This window comes from Lygodium microphyllum, chromosome 14 (genome assembly GCF_053477565.2).
Source record: "Lygodium microphyllum isolate KBCC chromosome 14, Lygodium_microphyllum_v1.1.10, whole genome shotgun sequence".
NCBI lineage: Eukaryota > Viridiplantae > Streptophyta > Polypodiopsida > Schizaeales > Lygodiaceae > Lygodium > Lygodium microphyllum.
Genome location: NC_141148.1, coordinates 106916207 through 106936196, shown reverse-complemented (window position 1 = coordinate 106936196; position 19990 = coordinate 106916207). Strand labels below are relative to the sequence as shown.

The window sequence follows — 19990 nt, the reverse complement described above, 5'->3', positions numbered from 1 at the left end:
TTGCATCCAAATGTGGCTTTCTAAGTACTTGCATAAACTGACTCACAAGACCAATAGCGTAGCTTAAGTCTGGCCTTGGAATGGTCATGTAGATCAAACTCCCCACTATCCTCCTGAACATAGTAGGGTCTTCTATCTCATCCCCAACATCAGCACTCAGCTTTACATTCTGCTCCAACGGGACTGAAAGTGGTTTGCATGCTGTCATACCCCTCATACTTGGACAATATATCCAAGCCATACTATCTTTGGGACAGCCATATACTATCATCACATCTGATCACCTCAATGCCAAGGAAGTACCTTAGCTCACCTAAATCCTTCATCTCAAACTTCTTCAAAAACTCCTTGACTTCAGCAATCCCACTATCACTATCACCTGTAATAATCAAGTCATCCACATAGATGACTATGATGACCAAACCTGCATTTCCCTTTCTCACATAAAGTGAGTGATCAGCATCAGAAACATAAAAGCCAATATTGACAAGATACTCTCTGACCTTGTCAAACCATGCTCTAGGTGCTTGCTTGAGCCCATAGAGCGTCTTCTTCAACCTGCACATATACGTGGGATGCTCTAAATCTTCATAACCTGCTGGTTGATCCATATATACTTCTTCCTGCAAATCACCATGCAAAAAGACATTCTTCACATCCATTTGCTACAACCTCCAACCTTTGGCTGCTGCCAAAGCAATCACACATCTGACAGTTGCCATCCTAGCAACTAGACTGAAGGTTTCATCATAATCTATACCATATGTTTGGGCATAGCCTTTTGCAACCAGCCTAGCTTTGTATCTACTGATAGAACCATCTGCATTGTGCTTAATCTTATAAATCCACTTACATCCAATAGCTTTTTTGCCCTTCGGCAATGATACGAGATCCCAAGTCTTATTGGCCTCTAATGCAGCCATCTCCTCATCCATTGCTGCATCCCAATGAGTATGACCAACAACATCCTCAAAATAAGTGGGCTCAACATCCTCAACTAGTTTCACCATATAAGCATAATGGTGAGCTGCATAACCTTCAAAACCAAATCTTTTAGCAGAGTATCTGACCCTGCTAGATCTGTGTACCACCTGATCACTCAATAAAGCCTTTACATTATTATAAGCTCTCTGTACACCTGGTGTCCTGACAGAAGGAATATCAAGCTCATCATCCAAGCTCTCTGAGCCACTAGAGTCTCCATCAAGAACTGCATCAATGCCATCTGACACTTTATTCTTTCCTTTGTCTTTACCTGTAGTGCTACTAGATGCACCTAAAGATGTAGAGCTACTCCTTAGTCTCCCAGTCCAAGGACTACCAGATGATGTCTCTGGTCCACTAAGAGTCCGTGATTCTTGCTTTTCAGCCTGCACATAAGTGTCATGATCATCATCATCATCTAATGCATCACCACTAGATGCATATCAACTGCTCATTTCATCAAAGATGACATCCCTGCTCACTCTGAACTTACATGTGACAGGGTTATAACAGCGATACCCTTTCTACTCTAAAGAGTATCCAATAAAGCCACATTTTTCTGCCTTTGAATCAAGCTTCTTCCGTAGCTCATTTGGCACATGAATACAACGTAGCCAAATACCTTCAAGTGCGATATATCAGGCTTTTTGCCAGTAAAGCATTCTTCAAGAGTCATCCCATAAACTGCAGTTGTGGGAGTTCTGTTCATAATATAAACAGCAGTATGAACAGCCTCAGACCAAAAATGCTTAGGCATATTCTTTTCAGCCATCAAGGCGCATGCAGCTTCTGCAATATGCCTGTTTTTTCTTTCTGCAACCCCATTTTGCTGTGGAGTATACCTGCATGTGAACTGTCTCTTTATCCCATGAGACCTCAGAAAATCACTGAACTCATTCGAGAGGTACTCTCCCCCTCCATCTGACCTCAAGCACTTTACTTTCAAGCCTGTTTTTCTTTCAACTGCAGCCTTGAAAGTTCTAAATTGCTCAAACGCTTCACCCTTTTCCTTCATAAAATATACCCACAGCTTTCTAGAACAATCATCAATGAATGTGACAAAGTATGAACTGCCTCCAAGAGATCTCTTTTGTGTAGGCACCCAAATGTCTGTATGCACAACATCAAGGATATTTATGCTTACATCTCTGTCATGTAAAAAGGGTTGTCTTGCCTGCTTACTAAACTGACATGCTTCGTATACCTTATGAAATTCTGCAACTCTAAATGTAGGCAAACTTGTAACCAACCCTTTGGACTGCATTAATTTCAGCCTTTGTAAATTTGCATGTCCAATGCGTTTGTGCCAAATTTCAATATCTGCAACAACACCTTTTCCTTTAGCATACATAGCACCTTTCATGGTAGGAATTCCAACATCCAGAGTAAACATACGTCCAACTCTACTTCCCTTTGCAACTAACCTGCACTTGTCATTGAAGTCTTCTACAAAGCAGCCCTTTGCATTAAATCTGACTTGCAGCCCTTGCTCAACCATCTAACCGACTGACACCAAGTTCTTTGTAATAGATGACACATGTAATACATCTGAAAAACTCTTTGTCTTACCATCATGCAAGGACAAGGGAACTTTTCCAATGTGTAAAATTGAGTGGCATGAATCATCACCCGTCTGCACATAACCTGCATCTCTCCAAACCATTCTCCATGGCTGGTCATATGATTGGATGCACCTGAATTAACATACCAAACATCATCATGTGTTCCCTTTCCTGTAACAGCATTCAACATATGCTGCATAACAAACAGACATTCATTTTTGTCTTCATTCTGTCGTGAAGACGATACATAGTTTCCTTGCTGCAACTTACCACTGCGAATATCATCTTTCTTAGCATAACATTGGGCTGCAATATGACCTATTTTGCCACAGTAGTGACACATGATACCAGAGTTGTTAGAACCTCTGTTCTGCCATCCACCTCTTTCTCTAAAGCTCTCCTTGCCTCTAAAGTTACCACGACCTCCTGAAACCTGCATATCGCCAAATTGCTGATTCAATCTATTTTGCTAGTTGTCACTACCACGTCCTGTACCACGGCCTCTTGAAGAGAACCTGCCACGTCCCCTTTCTGAACTGGAGTAGAAAGCTTGGACCTGTTCACCACTTTTTTCAGATGTCTCACTCTGCATGTTGATCTCTTCAGTGATCATAAGGGAGACCAACTCATCGAAATCTGAAAATGGCTTTCTGATATATACGGAAGCTACAAAAGACTTCCAAGCCTTTTCATTGTTAAGTCTACCCAAGGTAGACGACACCAAATCATCATCATCGGGCATTGCATCAATCGCTGCCAAGGCATCTGCAATGCTCCTTACCTTCAGTGCATACTCATTGATAGACATCTTCCCTTTTTTCAATGTATTCAACTCTTGCTTGAGTTAAATCTTTCGTGCTTTATATTTACGGAAAACATACTTTCAAGTATGGTCCAAGCTGCATATGAATTCTCTGCATTTCTAATATATTCCAGCATATTATTGTCAATCACTACACACAGCCAATGCATAACCTTTTTGTCTTTTGCATTCCATTCCTTCCGTGCCTTTGTCTCATCTGCAGTTGGAGGATCACTCACCTCCGGCTCCTTTTCTTCACCTGAAACAAACTCGTAGAGGCCTTTTCCAATAAGAAAGTTCGTGACACGAAACTTCCATGAATGGTAGTTGTTCTTGTTGAGCTTCTCAATAATGGGGTTTCCACTATTCTCTGTCATTATCACAAAACTAATACCAAACAGCAAGCAAATCTTCTACAACTCTCGACCTGTAGTGCACAGCAATACACCAGGCAACCTTTTCCACTGTCTGCTCAATAATACATGCAATCTGCAACCAGTTTGCTGATAAACCTTGTGTTTATTCATTGGTAAACACCTTTGAACTTACAGATCTGAAATCTGTAACCTGCGCACCCACTTTCGGTCAATACAGCCGAAGTCACAATGTACCCTGAAACTACTGTCCGCAACCTTGCGGCTCTAAAACGGGGCCTGAAACAGCCTGAGATGCCCAAAATAACTGCGGAGCAGCCCTAAAGGACTAATTTGCAGAATATACAGCGCTCTTCGCGCACACCAAATCTCACTGCAATCTGAGATTTTTGCTCTGCCCTGCTTCCGGTGCCTCCATAGGCACTATCCAAGAGAGAGAGTGGAAGAATGGGAGAGCTTCTTACCCGTTGCTTGCTTGCTCAAACCTTGCTTCTTCTCCTTCACTTCAGCCTTCGAAGTCAGCCTCTCTCAGTGGCGCGGCTCTGATACCATGTCAAGAATCGCGTGGTGGGGGAACTTACTCAAGATGCTGCGCCGAACACACACAGAATGCACAAGGAGAAGCTCACTCAAGAGACAAAAAGAGAGATGGAGGCCAAAACGTTTTCTTGCTTGTTTCTTCTTCTTCTTCCACACATTTTACAAATGTGCACAAAGTATAGATAAGATACAACAAAAGGGAAAGTGACCTACTACGTCAAACAATGCATAACCGACTACACTAGTCGACTGGCGCTATAACTATGCGAGCTGTAAATAGGTGTAACAACCTAAATATAATAAGTAATGAGTCAATGGCCATGTGAGAGTCATAATGACCACCGACGTGCTAAGTGTAGACATGTGGACCCATCTAACCAGGCGGTCCATCATCAATGTCCGCATGTGTTAAGCTTGTCATCTCAACAGGATGCGCACCATTCCTTTCATAGTTTCATCATCCTAGGAGTGTTTGCTCTTCTTCCAACATGGAGGCTTCCCCTCCCAAGATGGTCGTGCAGCATCTCTCTTGATGCTATCATGGCAATGACTTCTACCTTGCTCTTCTAGCAGGGTACTTCATCCTTTTCATCTTCTTCTTCTTCCATTCATCATGGTTCTCAACACCACACAAAGACTAACATTAGGCTCCTCTTCCTCCTTTGGCATCTACATCCAAGTTGAGAGGGGATTCCTACCCTTCTTGGTATTCTACAGGCTTCGACACTTTGTCTTTGGTGTCAGATTCTCCCCCCCTATTATACCTTTCCTCTTTGCATTGCATGATTTCATCATCTTTGTACTAGGGCGCTTGGGCAAGTGAACAATTTCCCCAAGAGGAACACTATCCAAGTGGCACTTGCTACATGAGCATTCTTCAGCATGTAGCATATTTTCTCATTGTGCAAAGCACCACTTGAGTGGATCCTAAGTTGTTTCCACCGGTGGCTATTGTCACTACACCACCATACTCCTTCATCCCATGGATAACTCATCACCTTTTTTTTTTCCTCATCATCGACACCCTTGAGTGGATGGGCAAGCTTGTACTGTTTTGTGATGTCTTGGGTGTACCCTCCCTACTCCCACCTTCTGGGTCACTGTTACTCAATCAACCACCTCCCATTAAATTTAACTCTCACTTTTTTTTTTAAAGTTCAATGTGGTTCCATCCGTCTTTGTAGAGCTTGGTAGGCCACTTAACAGCCGCCGTTCACCCTTTGTCCGATGCCCTATCCTCTCTAGGATGACTACTTGGACTCCCTTGGTAAGATAACCATTGTCATTGTAGTCTTGGTAGGCTACTCGATAGCCGACGTGCACCCTTTGTTCGATGCCCTGGCTGCTTTGGGGTGGGACGCCTTGGGGTAAGTAAAACATCAAAATGGTTGGCCTGTTCTTTTAGCCTAATTTTGGGCCTGAGAGGGGATGTTGAGCTAAAACACACACTTTACAACTGATTAGCATTCTTAAACAGCCCCAAAACACACTTAATTAATGAAAAACCCTAAAAATGAGAGCAGTCTGAGAGAGTTTTAGTGGTCCCCTAGAAACCCTAATTCTGAGAGAGGGATGGGTGGGAGCCCAAATGGATTTGTGATGGGTGAAGATGTGGGAAATATCATTGGTTTCTTTTGTCCATTAAATGCAACAAAATAAGATGTACCTACTCCAGTATGACCATGAGAAACAAAATTATTTGAAGAAAAAGGAAGAGAAGGGATACTTACAAGTACTTGCTTCTTTTTCTAACCTTGTCTAGAGTTTTCAAAGAAATATCTATCTTTCTCATTACTTCCAAACCAAAAGATGTTATGTATTAACCCTTCTTCAAGAGGATCTTCTGAACCATGAGGAATAGAATAATTAGATAGCATAGAATTAGAAACGAGATTGTGCATGCCTAGCACTGGAGGAAAAAAGTAAGATGGAAGTGGTATATAATCCATGCGAGTTTCTACTTACAAATGGCCAGTTCGAAATGGAGATTTTGTCGTACCTGCACGGTCAATAGTTATGTGCATTGAATCCAAAGGAGGAAACTCGGGCTTACCTTCAATCTGCTGCTAAGCCCTATGCATAAGCATGAGATCATACTCAATTGCTGAAATCTCGTATAGTCGATGGACTTCATGGTAGTTTGAGGTTTCTCCACCTAGCAAAGGCAAGCTAGGAGATCCACTCCTGCTTGTTTCTTGACATTTGCCTGTGGAGTCTGCAGTGGTATGTCAATGTTCAAAGCCATCTGAACCTTCTATTGTTTCTTGACATGCTTAGCTGTGGAGTCTGGAGTGGGGTGTCGATGTTCAAAGCCATCTGAACCTTTCGTGGAGTATGGAATGGTGTGTCAGTATTTAAAGCCATCTAGACCTTCTGTTGTTCTTGCTTCTATAGATGAGCTCTCCGATCAAGCCCAAGGTTTCTCAAAAAGAACTTAACTCTGATACCGTGTGGCAATATGCTCTAAACACAAAAACACAATACCAATCATACAACAAAGCACAACCTGATAACACACAGAACATAGTTAGGATTAGGATAACTCACAGACAATGAACACAGATAATAATGAAATGAATAACTGCTGAATATACAATGTTCATGCAACAAACACACTATGCAAAGAGTGAATACTATACTACAAACTCTTGTATCTCAAGGATTAGGGTAGGAATAATGAGCTGAAGAGTGCGTCATACTCCGAACAAATCCCAAAATGCAACGCGGGAGCCTCCGGATATGAAACACCAGCAAACGCAGCCAAGGAAGGCTAGATCTGATGCAGATGGCGATGCAAGAGAGAGAAAGACTAAAACGCAAGTGAGGAGAGAGAGAGACTAAAAATGCAGATGAAGAGACCAGCAACAGCAGTCAACAAGCTGAAATCAACTTTGAACAATGTGTAGTAGGCTAGAAATAGGCATCAAACTATTGTAGACAGCAATGGCCAACTTGGACTGTGATGTCCTCCGCGTCCAAGGTGTGGGCAGCAAGCTGAAAGACCTAAAATCTACAAAAATAAGATTAAGGGAGAGTGGTGGGTTGCATGCCTATTTTTAGAAAGTAAGGTATGCTTCAATAATTGAGCATGTTTCAGGACTATTTAAGTCAAGCTCATGCATTTTTAGCTCAACAAAGTGTGTCATACTATGAAACGGATTCCGAAAATGCAACAAGGCGACCTCTATGTATCGAACACCAGCAAACACAACCTAAGAGGCTGAATCTTATACAAACATGTAATGAGGAGAGAGAGAGACTAAAAACGCAGGTACTTGAGGAAAGAAAAACTGGATGATAGAAAATGAGTGCAAACATAGCAACCAAGAGCTAGGCGACGAGCAAAAGAGAGAAAACATCGCAAATGCCAGATGACCAGGCAACATCTCCAATAGGTGGTAAGACCAATAAACATAGCTCCAAAGGACCAAGTGACAACTCCAAGGTGATGGCAACAGCCGAAAAGAGGAGACGGAGATTGAAACCAAGCACCAAATGATAGCATACAAAAAGGGGAAGATTTGACCACAACGTCCTCCAAGAACGGAACATAGGCAGCAAAGATACAACTCCTAAAACATGCAAAACCGAGATTGAGGGAGAGTGGTAGACTGCATGCCTATTTATAGAAAGTTTGGGACACCCAAATTAGGGTTTGACATGTGGAACATAGTTACTCTCTAGGATCGCGTTTCTTTTTAATATAATAAGGTTTGTTCATTAATTAAGCGTGTTTTGGGGTTGTTTAAGACTTAAGTCAAGCTAATGCATTTTTAGCTCAACAGGTCTTAGAATGGGTAAGCTACTCCCCTTTTAATACTCCCTTGATGCGTTGTCTCACATTCTAAGTCACTTAGAGATTGGCAAGGTCATAAACAAGATCTTATTCACTTGGAGACCAAGATGACATGGATGACACCAAGAGATAAGATGGAGACAAAATGGCTTTCTACTGAGACCATTTTCTCCACACCACAGAGGATGGCTTTATTATACACTCAAGACACATGGATACTAACTTGTCACATGGAATTAGATGTGTTATTGGTTAGATCCACACCTCCTTACACCGGCCATAAATATTGAGACTAGTGAATATACATCCATACTCCCAAAAGGAGTGTATATGCTAAATCCACCAACAACAATCAAAGATAAAGAGCATCACATCTACTAATGCCCAACTATAATGAGATCTGGGGGGCACTTCCATTGTTTGTTCCAGGATGGATCTGGGCTAGACATTGTTAAGAGTCACTTCCATTGTCTTTTTCTCCTAGAGACACGAGGACTAAGAGAGGCCATCTTCAAAGGTAGTCCACCAATTTTTGTTGAGGACCTATACAAAGACAACTCGCAGATTTCTTCCTGAAGAGTACTCAAACAAACTTAGATGAGTCTTAGTCTACACCTCAAAGGAGCAAGTCAAAGGCATTCCAGGAGCCCCAGCCCATACACCCATTACTTCTCTAGATATGTGGCATACATATACCACCTCACTAAATCATGTATCCGAATAGCCCCCTCTGCCTCAACCATCAATAGAAAGACCCACATCATTCACCTTCTTCATTACAAAGAGGGTACACGACGCCATCAACAAACTCCAAAACAACCAGGCCTAGGACCATGATGGACTAGTAGCAAGGCACCTATCACATGCCAGAGATATACTCGCGCCCCTTCAAGCCCACCTAATTAACAAGGCCCTATGTAAAGGCTTCCCAACTAGTTGGTCAACTAATACTATAGTACCAATCCTAAAAGTTGAAGACCCCATGGTTCCTACAAACTACCAAGCGGTCATGGTTGGCAATGTGCTACCCAAGCTTTATGGATCTGTACTAGAGCATGAGCTAAGCAAATGGGCAGAGAAGCACCAACGTCAGGCAGTTGGATAGGCAAGATTCAAGAGAGGATACTCCACACTTGATCATATCCTCACACTCCAAGCCATCATCGAGGAGAGTAGAGTAGGGCACAAGGGAAGCATGTATATTGCCACTTTGTGGATTTCCACAAGGCCTTTGACACAATACCTTGAGCCAAGCTCATGGAGGGACTATAGGAGCTAAAGGTCCCAACTGAGATGAGATGGGAGGTACTAGCACTATATGAGTCTATCACAGGATGTGTACAAGCACCAAGAGGGCTATTAGAGGAGATCACCATTACCATTGAAGTGAAACAGGGATGCCCCCACCTACTTTGGTCGGGCTTTATATTGATGAGATATCAAATTACATTGATAGGCTTGGAGGGGAGGGATCTGGCCTAGAAGGGGCACTATACCCATATCAACCCTTTTCCAAACCATGACTTTCCTGCATAGGCTTTGGAGCTTGCAAAGACAAAGATACTCCTAGCTCGCAATAGAGTCTTCTAGATAGCTAGCATTACAAGGGGATACTAAGTGCTTATAGAGACAAAAATACTCACTCGCACTACTAAGTGTTGTTATGCTTGGACAGATACACAGACTCCAGAGGCACTCAATGTTGTTATGCTTGGACAGATAGACAGACTCCAAAGGCATGGTTATGGCTACATGGATTACACGTAGATCACCTCCCACCCCTATAGTACAGCTTGGATTACCCTCACTTGGAGTTCAGCCAAGAAGAGCTGAATCACATCATCGGGATGGAACTTATTCAACTACACACACCCAAGACATGGGTGACACCTACTAAGGATCTAGGGACAAATATGGCTTTCTACCAGAAACATCTTTTGTGCGTATCTCCTGATGGCTTTGTTTATTTGTCCGAGGTACACGGATGCACACTTGTCTCATGGTTTATGATGCGCCATCGGACAGCTCCATACATCCTCACACCAACTACAAATCGAGACAGGTAAATATAGTGCAAGTCCCCCCTCCCCCCCAAGAATAGGATTTGCCATCCTTCTCAACTCAAGTCAAAGGCCAGAGAAGCACTACATATACAAATGCCTAGTATGTTGCAAAATAAAAGATGCTTCCATTGCCAATTTAGAGAGGAATTCGAGCCATTATCCAAGGTGATGGATTTCCCAAATCAAAGATGTCTTTGACTCTTCTTACTGGAGCTACACCGACATAGGGAGCACCTCTTAAGGACTTAGAAGCAGACAAATGGAGACACACCAGCGTACACTCACAAAGTTCTAAGATGAGCGACCCCTTCCTCTACCACAGAGCCCCCATTGAACCAACTAGTGGCCCCACCCTAGGGAGTCACACTAGATAGCCACCAAGAGATACAAAGCCTGTCATCCATGCCCAGCTGGTTCATGCCCCCACAAGAGGCATCATCCACCATAGATATAGAGGATATAACATTGTCGTCGGGAAACTATGCCTCGTCGCTTCAGCCTTTTTATGTCGTGAGAGATATCTTGGGATGAGAGTACCCCAAGAGCAATTCCACATTGTATCTAGTTTTGACATTATTTTGTATTCATCAAATATGTATTGTTTATTATCCATTTAGTTAGTCATAACATTAGATAACACCTACTTTGAGACTTGGGAAATTTTCATGATTTTCATATGTAACATTTTGGTCTCATAGGCCGATTTTCCCTTTTGTAGACATTAATATAACTCTCTCTCTCTCTCTCTCTCTCTCTCTCTCTCTCTCTCTCTCTCTCTCTCTCTCTCTCTCTCTCTCTCTCTCTCTCTCTCTCTCTCAGTAATTATATTGATTAGGGTGGGATTCTACAAGTCACACTTGCAGTAGTCATAGTTAGTCGTTTTCATTTTCATTGTTGTTCTCTAGTTGAGATGACATGGTCAAATGTACTCATTTCTTGGTCTCATAGGCCTTTTTGGCTTTTTGGACATGTAAATGCACCTCTCTCTCTCTCTCTCTCTCTCTCTCTCTCCTTTGGAGTTGGGGGGGAGGGGGGATGATGAGGGGAAGGAAATACAAGAGCAGTTGAAGTAGCAAACCTTCTGTTTGTGAGTTAATAACTTCATCGCCACCAAGAGCCTTCAACTCTTTCCTGCATTCTTCTCTTCTTACAACATTGATTGTTTTGAGACCAAAATGCTTTGCTAGCTGTATCAACAGTCTACAACAAGAAATAAGATACCATCTCTCTTAACTCAAAATGCATATAGACTCAAGACATAAAAACACCCATCATACTTGAAATTTTATCAAGAACAATGTCTTCATCTTTTAGTCCAAAGTCAAGGATGCAGTTGCTAGAAATAAACATGTCAATATCTTTATCTCACATGGTGCACATAAAATGGAAATGATCTCCAAAGGTGTAGTAAGCTTGTGGACCTCTAGATCATTACTTGATGCAATGAAGAACTCTCACCAGATTCAGTAGGCACATCGAACTTACATTGACTCCATGTACCCAAACAATTGTGATGTCTTACCTACTCAGCACCTAATTTGTAGTGGCTGTGTAGGTGGACAGTTCAGCCATCACCAGCAAAGGGAGGTTTGCAAAAATGGGGAAAAGGCCTCACCTGCCCATAGAAGATGCAGCAGCTGTCTGCAAAAGGTACTCGCCTTTAGGAATGGAAAGCCTCTCCAAAAGCCCCAAGGCAGCCCAAGGATTGACAATAAATTGAGCTGCCACTTCATCACTGACAAGTGGTGGTATAGGGAATGCATTTACTTCATCAACCACGATGTAATCTTGCCATGTGCCCTGTCCATCTTTGAAGTAGGTCAACATTCCGAGTGGAATAACCCTTTGTCCTTTTACGAACCTACTTACTCCTTCTCCCACCTGCACAACGATCAATCTCTACAATTAGCTTTACTCGTCAGATGGTCGCACAAATTTTTGAATCATCTAGTACAATTCTTGACTACGATCAGAATGTTTTGAAAACTCTTGCAGCCACAACACAGTCCATGATACACAGGTAACTTTGATAAAGTACGTCGAACATTAGCTGGTGTGAGATGTCAAAGGCATTCGTCCACATGAATGTGTAGCGAACACAAGGAAGACTTATGTCACATGGTCACAAAGGCCCGTTTATTCTTGGATTTAGATGGTTGGAAAAAGGCAGGTTACCAAACAGCTAAATCAAGCTGCACAAATCTAAAGTGACATCCTTATGTCGTGGAGATGCACAATACTATGAAGCGTTTGTGGGAGCAAACCCAGTCTCCTCAAAGCCCATGCAAATAATATCAAAATTGGTCATGAGATTCAGAATAAACATAATCTGCGACAAAGTTTGAGCACAGTGCACGTATGTGAATATTACGAATGCTAATCCATCATGCATGATTGACAGGAGACCGAACCGGGGCACGATCTTATCGATCTGAATCTTTGTAATACAAGCCAACAATAGCCATACGCGGGGGGATAATTTTATCGATTCAATCCACAATTTCCCAGCCTTCCCTTCAAGAAAGAATCAGAAGGGCCCTTACTTCTTCGACAATCCCGCATCCTTCATCTCCAATGATGATCTTATGGTCCTGTGATGCGAGGCGGGAGAACCGACTGTTGCGGATGGTGTTGAGGTCGCTAGGGTTGATGGGACGGGCGGTGATGCGCACGACGATGTGGCCAGGGGGCGGCGAGGGCTTGATAGTGGGGACAAGCTGGAGGGAGTCGAGGAGGAACCGGGACGCTGAGGAGCCGAACTTAACCTGTGCGATGCCGCGGGGGCTGACGGGGCGCGACAGGGCTGGGACCGGCGCCGGTGCAGGGGACGGGGGTGAAGACGGTGACGGGGAGGAGGAGGAGGACGACGACGACGACGACGACGAGGCCATGGAGGCCTCCTGCAAGTCGGAGAAGGAGAAGAGCTGACGGAGGGAATGGAAAGGCGATCGGGAGGAGGAGGAGGAGGAGGAGGCGGTGGCGCCGGCAGCAGAATTGGCCATATGCGTCTAGCTCCTCCTCGTCCGTCCGCCCATCGGTGACTATTTCTGCCATCCCGGCGCGTGAACACAGGGTGTTGCTTTTCTCCTTCTTCCCTTGAAACAGTGCCAGCTACATTGACCAATCAACACACTTTCGCCACCCCAGGGGACTCCCGACCCACTTTAATATATATATAAAACATCATCAGCTATTTCAAATCCAAACATATTCCAAATGGCAAATGGCTTACTCGGCTTGAAAAGAGAAGCATAATTACACCTTCTATATTAAATGCTACCAAAATTTTCATTGGCATGTCCAACTATGCCAAGTTATTGCAAACAATTACTCTACTAGGTATTGTTTGGAAATCGAGACTGCGTTACGGATTCATTGCAAACAAATAAATTGAGCCATGTGTGAAGCCCCTCTTAAATCACCTCCACTCTCAATGCAACCCATTGAATATACGCAACCCATTGCATATTTAGAGTGACGGTTTTTTTTGTCTTTTTCTAATTTCTAGGTTGGTGGTGTTTTGTGCCTTTCCATTGTAATCAATGCAGTGTATTCTGAGGGTGAATGCTTCAACCACTATCAAGACAATGGTGCACGTTGATGCCCTTAAAACTTACAAATCTCATCTTGACAATGAAGATGGCACACCTACATGTGCCCTCAAAACATGCGAATTTTATTTTTGAAATTTGCCACCTACAATGGCACACATAAGGATGCTAACAAAACTTGCAAATCTCATCTTCATAATGAAGCTCAACATTCAGTGGCACTCACTAACCCTCACCCTGATCTACCCAAATAGCATTTCACTTACATGTTTGGCTACTAAAAGGATACAAAGGTGGAGATAGAGGAAAGTAGGCAAGGATCAAGGGATGGCAAGCATAAAGAGAAGTAAGCAAGGGTAGAGTGATGAAGATGGTGTTAGAAAGGTGGAGGGAGAAGCAAGGATAGATCATGTAAGTGTGTTGGAGAGATAGAGATATAGAGGTGGGTGAAGGGGTAGGGCAAGGGTGTGTATGAGCATGTTGTTGGGAATAAAGGGCATAGCCATGGTTGGAGGGCATAAGTGTGGATATAAGGTTAGGTAGGATAGAGGGGGATTGTCGAGGATCAAGGATGAGGGTAGGTGAGGATGAAGGGGGTGTGTTGCGTATAGATAGGGCTAGGTATAGATAGAAGAGATAGATAAGGTGTTACAAAATTAATTATTGGATTACATTTATTTACTTATTTATTTTGGGGAGGCTTTTATCCTTGGGCTCTTCATAAGAAACCCAGATTGCTTTTGGCTAGTTCCCCTTTAGAGCAACTTCTCAAGTAAATTGCATAAGCAATGTGGCAATCACTTAGCTATTGATAAAATAAAGAGTAACCACTACCCGTAACATTTGAGTAATGCTAACCACTAATTACTTGGTCACTCATAAAATAGAGACTAATTACTATCTGCAACACTCAAATAATGCTAACCATCATATTGCTTAGGCAATTTACTTGGGAACCAATCAAAGCAATCAAGGTTTCTATGAAGCCCCGAAGGGCAAAACCTACCCAAAATAAAAGAGTAAATAAATATAGGCCAAGTATTGATTTTGTGAGGTAAGGATAAAGGAGAGGGTAAGAAAGGAAGGAGTAGACAAGGAGATAGAGAGGATAGGCAAGGATTGGGAGTGGCAAGCAAGGATAGATGTTGGGGTACACTAAGATAGAGGTGGGTAAGCAAGCTAGATGAGCGTAGAGGGGATGGATGGAGAGAGATTACCTTTGATAGAAAGGGATAGGTGTGTGTTCTTAGTGAGGTAGGCAAGGTAGGCAAACTCACAATAAGGAGGAGATGGAGAGTAATGGTGACAAATAGAGGGGATAGGTGGTCATTTCATATTGAGGTGGAGGGTTCATTGCTTTGTCCACTCTCCCTCATATCCAGCAATTCCTATGTAATCTCTCTATCAAAAGTACAAGCATGGATCAAGAAACACATAGAAGTAGAGGGAGTGGAGAGATGGTTATTAGGGAGGTGGGTGGAGGAGGGAGGGTTGGCCATGTTGTTTGTGAGTTGACTCTTTGGTTGGTACACAAATCTCTTATGCATATTGGATTAAATTCCCCTCACTCCATTCATGTGCATGTGCAACGAATAGATAGATAGATAGAGGTATTTGAAAGATTCGCAATCATTAAACAATGTGACTACAAAGCATGTCCGCAATTGATGGTTTTGATAAGAAAGGAATTGCTCCAATAAGAATATCAAATGGATGCTTAAAATCCACATAGCTCAAATGATAACACAATCATGAGGAACGATATCAAAATGTTGATGTAGCTGATTGTTCTCTTTGTTCTGGCTTTTTTATAGCCAAATGTAGTAGATTTAGTGTGTTTGCATGTCTAGAGATGTCACGAATCATGTGGTGGGGGGACTTGTTTAAGTTGCTGCACCAAAAACACACCATACACATAAGAGGAAGCTTACTCAAGAATATAAGAAGAGAGATGGAGGACAAAACGTTTTTTTGCTAGTTTCTTCTTATTCTTTTGCACACATTACAATGTACACAAAGTATAGAGAAGATATAACATAAAGGAAAATTGCTACAGAAATTAGTAGCGTCATTCTAACGGCAAACGGACAATTGGGCTTGATACTAGACATCACAAGCTTGGATAGGAGCTAATAAATTCTTCATTACCACCAATCATGTTTTTTTGACACATCAAAGGAGATGTTATATGAGTTGGGCCTATCAATTCTAGGGATGAAGCATACCTCACATGATGTGCAATACACAAAGTATGCACATGGATTAGCCATATTTAATGGCATAGCTAGATTTGCCTCATCAGAGCATTCACATGTTACCCCCATTGACATGGCACTAGCACGATGGGCTATGTCTTAGCTACTCCCATGCTCACCTCCCATATCCTCAATCTCATAGTATCCTAGTGCCCCATTGAAGATGCAATTGATGTGTATCTCTTGTTCATAGTGGATATTATGTACAATAGGATATTGCCCTCCATATAGTTCCTAGACACCCAAGATACTACTTTTCTAAGGAGATACTAGGCATCTACTTAGGATAGATATTCAAATTATTGTATGAGATCAACCCCCACACTCCACTACATGTGATCATTCAACATCTCAATGAGGCTTTACATACAATAGCAAGTACAAAATGCCCCACTCATGGCCTACATAAGAAACTCCTTTCAAGTTGATACCCTAAAATAGTTGGTATGATGATGAGTGTTGGGAGACTAGAGAATGTATATAGATGCAAGTAGCACTAGGATCTACTACCCATGGATAGGCATGGGTACCTTTTAGATACCTTATATAGTAAAAGAAGAGAGCCTTTTTGGCTTAGTTGGAGAGAAAGGTTTGTACTAGGTATTTTTGAGCCAAGATTCCAAAGAGGCACGGAGACATTTCAAAGAGCATTGTTTCAACCATGCCCATGACATCCCCTAATACATGGAGACATATATGCAACTAGCCTATGCATAGTACCAAATCATCCCCCTCTCCCACATCCATTGGTATCTTTCTAATAGTTAGTTGCCTTCTTCATAGAGCACATGGTGTGGGAGGCCATTGATAGGTTACAAACAAGCACATGATCATGATGGATTACTAGTTAAGCACTTGATGTATACTAGAGATATGGTAGCAATAATCTTGGCATACATGTTTAATAGAGCCATGTTTGAAGGCTTCCCTTTAAGTTAGAGGATCCTACCTTACCTAGCAACTACCGTACCATGAATCCACACCTCCTAGTGTTGCCCAAGTTCATCAACCTGAGCTCTACAAGTTAGGAAGTGGGTGGAGGGAAGATATACCTCCCCTTCCTGAGAGATCACCCATCCCAATATTGTTCATGCCATTGCACACTTAATTTGGAAGATTACACAGATTGGACTTGCCATCTACCTCCCATCTAGCTTGCCAAACTTGAGGGTGATGGATGACCTTTGATTTATCCAACTATGTAAATCTTCCTCTATTGGCCTAGGACTCAAACCTAAACTTAACACATCGCCGCTACACCAATAGTGAATTGGTTCTCTCTAATAAATGTGGATTACATTTCTAACAGCTAACTAGTGGAGTATGTTGATTCTTATCCATACTTGAGCATCTTATTCATAGGGCCCACTTTCTCTTTGAGAGAGGTAATAGAGACTAGGCTCACATGATGTATATAACATTGGGAGGGCTAGAGAGAATGTGTCTCCACTACTTCCCATTGATTGTCCTCATGATTTACTAAAAGACACTAAGGCTTTGAGTGCATAAAAAACACCATGGCTATGACAAACTAACATAGAGAGAATCTATCTTATTTCCCATGGCTATGACAAACTAACACAGAGAGAATAGAAAAAGCTATGATTGTGTGCTTTTTCTATTCTCCCATTAGCCATCAACATTCATCCAATTTATGCACACATGATGTGCCATCTTGCAACCCAAATAGAATCATCAATATCATGCACAATATGATGGATACTACTCCCATGAGTCACAAAGGTGGGGGAAGAGGGAGAGATGGGAGAGAGAGGAATGGGATAGAAAACACGAGTTTAGAGGTAACTGATTCACAATTCATGTGGAGTTATCTTATCTTCTTAATTCCAGATAGCAATGAAAACATGCTAACTTTCTTAAATGGATAATAAGTTCTATCTAATTGGTTTTTTAAACAAGTAAATTGTAATTAGGGGCTGTAGATTGCGCAGTTGTTGCATAAGAGAGGATAGAGGAATGGTCAAATAGGAAATAATAAAAATGATAGAGAGAATAAAAATAGGGAAATACAGAAGCTTACCATGTAGAATCAAATGCATTTCAATGGTTGCACTAGGTTTGGTCTTGTTGGTGTGTCAGACAATCTTGTAATGCTTGTTAGTGTTGTGGGGTCTAGAGAAACATTGCTTGGTAAGATAGATTGGTCACACCTTGTGCTTGATGAAGAATGATGTTCTTTATTTTTTGCACTTGGATTTTTTCTTCAAGGAGCCAAATATATGGCATCCTTGTGTATGTCCTATTGTTCCAATAGGTGCTTCTTTATCACCTTTGATATGAGAACTTTAGAAGTTCAAAGAGTTTATATCCTCTTACATGCATATGGGTTTAGGGTTCTTTAGGCATTTTTTCTTTGTTTCATCTAATTTGGTGTTTGCTTAAAAATTGGAAAAGCATTAGATCTCACAATTATTATTATTATTATTTATTTATTTATTAGTAGTACAAAAGTTAGAAGCTATATAGGGGCTTCAACACAGGTATTATAGTAGTACTCCATCAAGGTTTGCTTCATTGAGGTTTAACAGCATTGCTCTTTGTTGGTTCACATATTAGATAAACACACATGGGCATTAATAAGGAAACACAAGTTTAGATTGAGTAGTTGGGTTGTGCTACGAAGAGCATATAACTATTTGAAGGCACATAGGTTGATTTTATTAAGCCATTTAGAATAGATGTGGCCTCATAGGTTGATGTTGTTACTACCATTTTGGATATGGGTATTCAAAACAATCCTAAACATTCTTGTTGTTCTGTTATTTTGCATGTTAACATTGGCTTGAATAGACAAATTAAAAACTAGTGAGGAAAAGATTAGGGATTGGATCAAAAGGATTATCAGCCTTTTTAGAGTCATGTGTAGTCTATGGACTTACCTGCTCTATTTGGATTAAATACATGTAAGATTGGCTTGTTTTGTTGAGTTTTAATCCTTGACTCATGGGCATTGGTCACAAAATATTTTGAATTAACAATGGGTCTCATGAGGAATTGAACAACGTTGATCACAAATTTGAGGTGAATGTTTATTTATAAAACTTGCTTCTATTCCAACATTAGGATTTAGTTTTAAGATAAACCAATGCTTAGGATCTAACTACAAACTTTGGACTCTTATCCTTGTGTTTAAGTTGCTCCAAGTCACCATTATCGTCTTAACAATGTTTGGCATGACTGTGATTGCGAATCACTTGCACAAATAGATAATTACGATTGTGAAAGGGCTTACAATATTATTAATCAAATCTTGTCCTTGGTTCCAAAATAGACAAATTGAGTTTTCAAAATTATAATGCATGTTAAATGTCTAAAAACTTGAGAGATAGAAAAGTAGCTTAAGAGGAGATTTTGATGTGACAACCTTTCATTTAAATGGTAGAGGGAAATGTGCTTGTAAAGGCATTTGAGGTTTGTTGGCATAGAGTTCCAATCACTCTAATGTCCTTGCAACATGTCGTGATGATAGCACAATTAAAGAAAAATGAGGGGTCTTCATGATCACACCATAAACAAGCTGTTTTGTTAAGCTCGCAGGTCATAATCATCGAAAGTGCCCAAAATGATACTAATAACTGAAATGACATTTGTCAGACAAGTATTCAATGAATTGCAAGTTTATTTCATCATCTCATAGGATGTCAAAAGATTAAGTCATAGCATATAGTGAAGAACACATGTTTTTTTGTTTGCTAGCCCTTCTTGCACATACATACATACTTGGAAAAAGTGCATATTTATGTGCATAAAGTATTGAAAAGGGACATCCATTTCAAATACTAATAATTCACTAATCATGCATTTGCATTTGACAAGTATTCAATAAACTTTAAGCTTATTTCACCATCTCACAATATGTCAAAAGTTTAAGCCACAACCGTGTATAGTGAAGAACACATGTGGTTTTTTTGTTAGCCCTTATTGAACATTCATACATGGAATAAATGCATACCTATGTGCATAAAGTCTTGAAAAGGGACTTCCATCTCAATACTAATAATTCATTGATATCATGCATCTTCAAGAGTGCAATTACATCTCT

At 41.3% G+C, this 19990-nt stretch overlaps 1 protein-coding gene across 1 annotated transcript in view; it reads right to left on the bottom strand.

Moving 5' to 3' along the window:
• The window catches only part of LOC148025951 (uncharacterized), a 50330-nt gene extending 37077 nt beyond the window's left edge, over window positions 1-13253 (bottom strand). The window contains exons 1-3 of the mRNA XM_087693197.1: window positions 12665-13253; window positions 11737-12002; window positions 11200-11321 (exon numbers count right to left, since the gene is read on the bottom strand). Of these exons, the coding sequence (XP_087549323.1) occupies window positions 11200-11321; window positions 11737-12002; window positions 12665-13123 (847 nt within the window). The 5' untranslated portion in view covers window positions 13124-13253. The remainder of the gene's footprint in view (window positions 1-11199; window positions 11322-11736; window positions 12003-12664) is intronic.
• Between the last annotated feature and the right edge of the window lie 6737 nt (window positions 13254-19990).